This window comes from Triticum aestivum, chromosome 6B, assembly GCF_018294505.1.
Source record: "Triticum aestivum cultivar Chinese Spring chromosome 6B, IWGSC CS RefSeq v2.1, whole genome shotgun sequence".
NCBI lineage: Eukaryota > Viridiplantae > Streptophyta > Magnoliopsida > Poales > Poaceae > Triticum > Triticum aestivum.
In genome coordinates this window covers 12,470,230-12,479,060 of record NC_057810.1, presented here as the reverse complement: position 1 = coordinate 12,479,060, position 8,831 = coordinate 12,470,230, and the positions used below count along the sequence as shown (strand labels likewise).

Sequence of the window (8,831 nt, the reverse complement as noted above, 5' to 3'; positions counted from 1 at the left end):
ACCTCAGGATATCTCGAGGAGGGTGCATGTGGCGGGTAGGGTGATGCTACCGACAAATATGCTCAATGCTGCAACCGGTGCTATGCGGAGTCTGCATGACAGTGTTCTTTCTTTGGAGAAGATGCGTCTCTCCCAGAATGATGTGGCATACCCGGTTTTCGTGGCCAAGGTGCCAGAGGGCAAGGGCTTTGTGGATGGCGCCATCGGGGGTACGATCATCCTGCGGTTTGATGACATCTTTGCTATGTTTAATCTTCATCCGCTACACTACACCTTCGTTCGGCTGTTTTCGTTGTGTATGGAGATGCGGATCATTCGAAACAAGACCCCGGACATCGTGATAGTCGACCCCTTCTACATGCATGCCAAGATCTTGGGCAGCGCTGGGGACCGGCAAGTCCCGAGTTCACACCTCGAAGGCGTCATTCTGGCAAATCCAGATAAGGATAATTTCCTCGTGCCTTACTTTCCCGAGTAAGTCATCCCCTCACCGCCCCGTAACATATGATTTCTTAGATTTCGATCGTTCTTTTTTTTCTAACATTCCGTGTTCTGTGCAGTGACACAAATTGCACACTCATCCTCTGGACCGTGACTCCAAGATAGACTACACAAATATCAAGAAAGTTCTTGATGATGCTCTCCCCGGCTATGCCACATCTGGAGGCACCTTTAAGAGGCCAGTTCGTAGGTACGGCAGGCATGTGTTCACCCACAATACGATGTTCCCCTGCGTCAAGAAGCCACCTGGTGGTCAAAAGGATGCCTACTACGCCCTCCATCACATGAGGGCGATCGTACGGGACCATAATCACCTTCTGCTACCAAATAATGTCAAAGATTGGGCCGCAAGCTTGGCGGCAATCCAGGACGCGGACCTCCGACAAGAATTCTTTCGCATCCAGTCGGAGTTTGCATAAATCATCCATCAAGATGTCCTTCGTACCTCGGGGCAGTTCTACCTCAGAGAGCAACCGTCCAACAGTGAGATAGACACAACACTTCACATGCAGGCTGACAACGCCCGCGACTTCATGACCATCACGAAAGACGGCGGCTTCATCCACGCTCCGGTCCCATGAGTCGAGTCGAAAGTAGTGATGCTATTTGTAGTTCTGAAACATCGATTAGCTCATGTTGTAATTAAACTTTAATGAGCTTGTATGTCTCTTTGGTTTGGATAGTCGTTCAACTTAGATGTAATCGATGCTATTTATTTGTAGGACCATGAATCGTGCTATTAATGTCTTGCTTTTCTCTTCCGATCCTTTTGTTGCATACTTATATATTGCTTATGTATTATCTGTTGTTTGGCTTGTGCATAGAGATGACGTCGTATGTCGTGTACAAGGGTAAGGTTCCCGGAGTCTACGACGACTGGGAGGAGTGACGGAGACAGGTTCACCGTTTCAGCGGTAACAGTTACAAAGGGTACACCACTAGGGCGGAGGCGGAATCTAGATACGCCCGCTATCTAGCGGGAGAGAGGAGGGAGCGTTGGAGGAACCGGGTGAAGACCAGTTTCATCGCGATGATGCTCATCGTGATGACCGCAGCTCTCTTATATATGATGGTAGTTTAGATGATCGATATCGACTTGTAATGTGAAGACAAACTCGCTACTCGCGGTCTCGAGACTTGTAATGTTCTATCTTTGTTCGGTCTTTTGAATTCGGAGACTAATATGATTAATTGTATTCGGAGACTAATCTTCTATTGTATTCGATGAATCTGTTGTTGCTGTGTGGTGTTGTCTAAATTATGTTCAATAATATATTTTGTAACCTGTGAAAATATCAGAAAAGAAAAAAAAATCCCTAATATTCATACTAGTGGCGCACCATACAAGACACTAATGATGCACTGTAATAATCACACTAATGGCGCATCACCCACTGATGCGCCATTAGTAAGCCAAAGCACATGGGTACATATGGCCCCCTGGAAGGCATTTTAATGGCGCATTGTGGGCCATACTAATGACGCATATGTGGTGCGCCATTAGAACACCAGATACTAATGGCGTACCAGTGGTGCACCATTAGAATTTAATTCTAATGGTGTGATGCTAGTAGCGCACCAGTAGTGCGCCATTAGTAGGCAAAACTGGTGCGCCACTAGCATGCCTTTTCCAAATAGTGGCAGGGTTCTGGGCACAATCTTGCATCTTGCTCTCCAAATAAGGTGGCGAACTTGAGCATCCCATTGTAGCTGTCGAATTTGACAAAATATTACGCATTGTTCTTCCATACACAGCGAGCAACTCATGATCCGTTTAGGATAGAGAGTGAGAATCCATAGTCCTGATGCTGCTTGCCCCAACAACTTCTTGGCTTTTGCTGGTAGGATCACCACTAATCCCAGATGGCTTTCCTGTTCTGCTCCTTCTCTGGAATTGAGTATAGATATACTTCTGGTTAGAATGAATAGTACAACCACCGCAGGCACAAATTAACCAAAACAAATTTATAAAGATAAAAACATGAACGCATCATTGACAACCATCTAGCAATGCAGATTAATATTTTGAAGGCCCTATCTTCAGATCATACCTTAGGCTGCGGCAGGCCTCCACCAAGACCAAGACCTAGCGGTTCAGACCTGCAACTTACACCAGGTTTAACAAGCTCTCCCGTTACTCCAATTGAGGGTCTTTTCTTCTCTTCAGTTTTTTCTTTTGACATGTCCAGAGGAACAGCACTGCTGGTACTTTCATTTTGGGAAGAAGGCTGCATGATGAAATAATATGTTGTTATTAGATTTCCGAGACATGCTTATATCATTAACCGTGAATAGAGTAGTAGGCCCAACAATTACAAAATTATGACCAGGCAGCAAAAGTTAAAACATAAGAAGATGAAAGAATAATTAAACCATGATATAAACCACCTATGTAACATGGATGGTAGGGTGAAAGAAAAATGTATATGTACAGGATAATGGGACTAAACAAGTCGTCCGAGTAGACGTCTGTGTACACATCGGAGTAGTACTCCCAGGTAGGAACCAACTAGGTTAGCTCTTGGGCAGTTTAGCTCCTTTATGTACCCATGTAATCCCACAATGTAAAAACCACAACGAAAAGCAGATCAATACAAAGAAAAGTAGCAGGCTCGACACGAGCTTGTGACTATCATCAAAAATCAGTTTCGTTTCAGTTTTATGTTCGCAAGTTGTCGAGAGAGGTTCCGTCGAGATCGACTTGATACGATCCAAAGCTAGCCCAGGTCGCTAGTACGTGTGCGTGTGCTACTACTAATCAAGCTGGCAGCCTGCCTGCTTTGTTGCTAGCTTGCTAGCTTTGCACCTACGGGTGTTGTTCCTCCGGTGAACTGATCTACCGATCTAAAGCCAACAATTGGTATCAGAGCCTTGATGATCTACGATCTACGATGACGGACAGCGACAAGGAGTCGGTCAAGTCCGGCAACTGCGGTCCCAAGACGAACAAGAACGGCAACAAGGTGAAACAGGGCGGCAAGTCAGTGATCAGTGGTGGCGGAACGGGCGGCACCAACGTACAGGCGCATCACAACATCCCCATCCAGTACCCGATGCTCACCGACGCCAACTACGGCGTGTGGGCGGTCAAGATGAAGATTATTCTTCGAACCCTTCGAGTGTGGGAGGCCATCACGGACGACAACGTCGACCAGGAGTGCGATGAAGGTGCCATGGCCGCCATAGCCCTGTTTGTGCCGGATTCTGTACTGATGACATTGGCGGAGTTCGAGACAGCAAGAGAGGCGTGGAATGCACTCAAAGAGATGAGGATTGGAGAAGATCGCGTCACGAAGGCTTGGGCACAAGTGCTGAAGCGCCAATTTCACAAGTTGCAGAAGGAGGAAACTGAATCGGTGAACGACTATGCCATGCGTCTGACTACATTGGTGGGAAAGATTCACGTGCTTGGTGCGAAGCTCGAGGAGGCCAAGATTGTGGACAAGTTTTTCAGTTCGGTGACTGATAAATTCACGTACATCATCGGCACGCTCGAGCAGCTTTACGACATCGACGACATGACCATAACGGAGGCGAACGGACGGTTGCGGACATGGGAAGAGAATGTTCGTGGTTGTCGGAAAGGCAAAGGAGGAGGTAGTGACCAACTCGTCAGCCCTCCAATTCTTGTAGTCCAGCTGATAAGTGACTTCCTGGAGCATAGGCATGTTCTCCTGCACCAACCTACCAACGTCATCCTTTCTAATTCCCACGCTTGCATGACATTTCAATTTTTCAAGCATTGGGAGCACTCCCTCTCCTCTACAAATGATCTCTATGATGCTTGTCTCCAAATATCTCAACTTCTCAAACTCACCACTAGGAACAGTATATACTAGTAAGCAGTTACCCTCATTACCCATCAGACTGAGGAAGCGGGGGAACTGCAGCTTCCCAAGCATTTGAAAATCGGATGCTTCGACCACCTCCACTTCAAACCATAGGTAGGAGAGATGCGGAACACATAAGAAATTCATCCATGATGGTGGCTTGGTTAAACAGATGCCACTCAATGATAGCGTACGCAGCTGTGAGGAGGGTTTCCACTCTTCCCAACTGCCAGCGTGAACTGTCTCCTTTGGTTCAGCCTTTTTTTTTTGAGGGATCCTTTGGTCCAGACATGATCACTAGATTCTGGATTTTACCCAGGTTGCATAGAGATTCTAGCAAAGCCTTATGTGTTTGCTTGTCCATATCATCGAAATGGATCACAAGCTCCCTCACCTCCTTCAGCTTACCCAGGTCTCTGACAAAATTTGAGCAGTTGTCCACTAAGGCTAGCACAAGCTCTTCCAGGGACGTCAGCTTTCCTATCACACCCATCATTCTTGTGCCCCTACTGGTATACAGGCACATTAGTTTGCTTAGCTCGCCAATAGATGGCGGCAATTCTTTTATGCCACTCCGACATATGTCCAATGTCTGCAAGAACTTGAGATCATGACCTATTTTCCTTGGGACCTCCGCAACAGGTGTATTAATCAGCCCTAGGTACCTTAGCTGAACCAACTTTCCAAGATGCTTAAGACGACAACCTTCCACAGAAAAATTACAGTGATCAAGAACTAGTACACGTAATAATTTAAAGCTCAAAAGCTGGAGCAGTCTACTATCAGTGCACAAGATAGCACTAAATGACCTCACTTGTCCCATTTCCATGCTAATCGGGCTGTGCTCACTTCTTCTGTGGGCGGCTAGTCTGCGAAAACTGCTGCCTGTACTTGGTAAACATGGGCTCTGCTCCAGCTCAATACCATGTATTCCAACAAATCTCAATTCACTTGAGAAGTTCCGGATTAGATCCAATATCATGTCATGAACACGACAAGAATCTACGATGAGGCAATCAGTGCCCTCTATCAACCGAATCATACTCCTATTTGCAAGCTGATTGAAATAGCTCTCCCCTACTTAAAATAACCTTAGCCCTGGTTCACAGGGACAAAACCTTCGGCAATCCAGATCCATATCAACTCATGTTTCCAAATCAAATGTTCTTCTGGAAACATGCTTAGGTGCAACAAACAAGTCTTTAAACGAGAAGGAAGATCGTAAAAGCTAAAACACAATATCTTTCTCATGTTCTTAACAACTTCACTGTTTCCATGCCCAAATCCAATAGACTCATACACCTTCAACCAGTCCTCCCGTCGTTTACCAACAAGCAAGCTAGCTATTGTAATGATAGATAAAGGCACGCCACCACATTTCCCTAAAATTTTGTCGGTCACTTTAGCAGATTGAACATATTCAGCGCCGCATATTCTTGCATAGAATAACTTTCTGGAGTTATCCTCTGAAAGTGATTTCATGTTGTAAACACCACCAATTTTTTCAGCAAGTTCAGAATTACGAGTAGTTGCAATTAATCTACTTCCAGTGTCACCATCCACCAAAGCGCATTTAATAATTTCCCATGTTTGTGTATCCCATATGTCATCAATAACTATCAAGTACCTATTAAAACAAAAAGTATAGTATGGAGTGTATAGCATCAATAACTAAGAGGTACCAAGAGGCTTGAATTAGTAAAAACAAAAAGCTAACAAGAGTATATAGCATCCATCAAAGATGAAAAGCTAACAGGGGTGTATAGTATGCATTAAAACAAGCATGGCAACCCTCATCAGATCCATAAATGCATTAACAATCATAGTATAACCTAGTTCAATGTTTTGGACTTTTTTGTTCTGGTGCTTTGAATGCTCATTCATTCCAATAACTCTAATGCTTTGAGAAGACGGGAATGAGAGACTTCCAAAGACACAGTTCTGCTACCATGACTGCGTTAACCCAAGAAAACTTACTTGTTCCATATTATTTCTGGACCATAACAAAAAACAGAGAATATGGGACTAGGTTCCTTTCTTTGATGGAAATACACAACTCTGAATATGACACATGTAGAAGAAATGTGTAACTAACTCACATAGGCAGAAACATTTCAATCTTAGGTCTTACTCAGATAGGCAGAAATGTGTACCTAACTCACATAGGCAGAAACATTTCAATCTTAGGTCTTACTCAGAAATGTGTACATATCATTTTTGGTTATGCTGTGCATTAAGATTAACCATGCCCAGATCAGGTTATCTGGATTAAGTTGAACAAACAGGTCACATAAGATTGGAGATACAAATCTATACGACACAGCTTGACATAGGTACAAAGAAAGTAATGACTAGCTTAGGGTAGGAATGTGTACCTCTTTTCCTTGAGGAATTCTAGCATCTCATCGGTGAGTTGCTTTTCATCCATTTTTGAGCCAATGATGTTTATGTACTTTTTCTTGTCAAGATCATAGAGGATATCCTTGAGAAGTTTCTTCATGTCAGGATTCTGACAATCTGGAACAAAACACCCACAATCAAATTTCTTGTTAAGCTTGTCATACAATGCTTTTGCTACAGTTGTCTTGCCCAATCCTCCGATCCCAACGCCAGAGACTGTCTTGAGATTTTTCTTATGGAGATCATCGGCCTTGCACAATCTCTTCGTCAGCTCCTCAATTGCTTTGTCAATGCCAACAAGGGCAGATACCTTGCTATACATTGCAAAATGACGAGGATCGACTGTACTTGTCACAGGATTAGCAACAACATCGCTGATTTTGTACCTTGCAAACCGTTCATTAACCTTCCTAATTTGAGTCTCGATGTCTTCCATGCCATTGACAAATTTGTTGCGAGCCTTGAACCTGGTGATCTTGTCATAGGCCTTCTTGACGAAGTCCTTTAGAGGGTTGGGCTTTTTCGCTAGCTCAAGCCCCTCGACGCGTCCGATGAAGGAGTCAAGGCTATCTTCGATAACATAAGACAGATCCCTGACTTCGTTAGCCCACAGTTTGACCTGTGAGTCAAGCTGGTCCAGTGGCACATCGGAAACCTTCTCAAGAGCAGTCTGCATGGTCTCAAGCTCTGCTTTGAGATCCCCTATCCCCTTTTTGACAGTTTTCTTCAGGTTGTACTCCTCGAGTAGCAGCTTGCCCAGCTTTGGGAGGAGGGTGGCCAACGCCCCCATGGCCGATTCCATGGCGGCAGACTGTCACTGCCCCCCAGCCCTCTTTCTCGGGCCTGCTTGCTTGTTGTTACTGCCTTGCCTCTTCCACCCATGGTTTGCATATCAGATTCACGATTCAGTTAAGAAGAGGATTAGACCAGTAACTAGGCAGCTGGAGAAGGAGATGGATAAGAAAAAGAAAAAATTACCTTGAAGGCTCTCGATTCACCGTCTCCCCCCACTTCTTGTTTCTGCTTTGTTCGTCCGCCTGTACATCACGGTCAAATCGAGGAGAGGGTTAGTGAAAGAGAAGTAGCCAGGCAACTGGAGAGGGAGATGGATAAGAAAAGGAAAGAAATTACCACTTGGATGTGAGTTCCACCAAGGACGATTCAGATGAACTAGCAAATTCGAGTGGAGCAATCTAAGCTAGCATGCGATGCAACAACAAAAAGAAGAAGAAGAATGCAGGGGAGGCTTCTGTAGGAAGGCGCAAGGAAAATGCAGCTACTCAAGTCCACGGTGAGTCAAGACCGTGTGAGGAGCAGTTGGTGAGGAGTAAAGAGCTGCAGGAAATTAAATGATCCACCCACCCTCATCCAACATTTATCAAACCTGCTGCATCTATGGATTGGATGGGTCCTACGTGTCTTCAGTCCACAGTAACACACTGTGCAATCTGTGAGTCAGTGGTCTGCCTTGCCTGATACATTATATGAATACAGTTACACACTGTGCATCTATATATGTTCAGTTCCATCAACTTAACTACACTTTCTCTCCATCTATGTTCCATACAGGACAGATGATTATTATACAGCCAAAAGAAATTTAGCAAGATGCGCAATGTCTTTGGACAAATAATTGCATGGCAAACTTGATTTGCATCAGAGAACTGAGCAGAACGCTACATTTAGACGCAGATGGAGTCATGGAGATCATTTAGAATGATATTCAATCAAACCTACCAAGTGAGAAAATACAAGCTAGATAGATAGGCTAGATGTCAGGAAAGGACTATGAGGAGTGAACGAGTCTCTGCCGTTCACATTGGTGTGCATGATCATCAGTACTATCGAGCCATAAGTGGTGGCCCATGCATGATCACTACCTACGCAGCAGGAGCAGTACGGTGTACTGTAGACAAATTAAAGGAAGGCCGCTGGCTTAAATGCGTGCGCCACATGAGAAAACTGACGCAAAATCAAGTAAAATTTGTTGACAGCAAGACATGAAGAGCTGCCATATGCGTAACAGAGATTGAACAAAAACATCTACTCCGACGAGTATTCAACTAAAACCCGACGAGTAATTTTGAATGGAGGGACTAC

At 44.6% G+C, this 8,831-nt stretch overlaps 1 protein-coding gene across 1 annotated transcript; it reads right to left on the bottom strand.

The window, feature by feature from the left end:
* Positions 1-1,805: 1,805 nt before the first annotated feature.
* LOC123135398 (disease resistance protein RGA5) lies at positions 1,806-8,048 on the bottom strand. The gene is made up of 4 exons (XM_044554462.1): positions 7,863-8,048; positions 6,707-7,768; positions 2,553-2,729; positions 1,806-2,389 (listed from the first exon to the last, which is right to left on the bottom strand). The coding sequence occupies exons 2-3, from the start codon at positions 7,531-7,533 to the stop codon at positions 2,636-2,638; spliced, it is 921 nt and encodes a 306-aa protein (XP_044410397.1). The 5' UTR covers positions 7,534-7,768; positions 7,863-8,048; the 3' UTR covers positions 1,806-2,389; positions 2,553-2,635.
* Between the last annotated feature and the right edge of the window lie 783 nt (positions 8,049-8,831).

Coding starts and splice junctions, on each gene's coding strand:
- LOC123135398 (XM_044554462.1), bottom strand. CDS start 7,533: ATGGAATCGGCCATGGGGGCGTTGGCCACCCTCCTCCCAAAGCTGGGC. Junction 2,730..6,706: donor GAATTCCTCAAGGAAAAGAG/GTACACATTCCT, acceptor TTCATCATGCAG/CCTTCTTCCCAAAATGAAAG.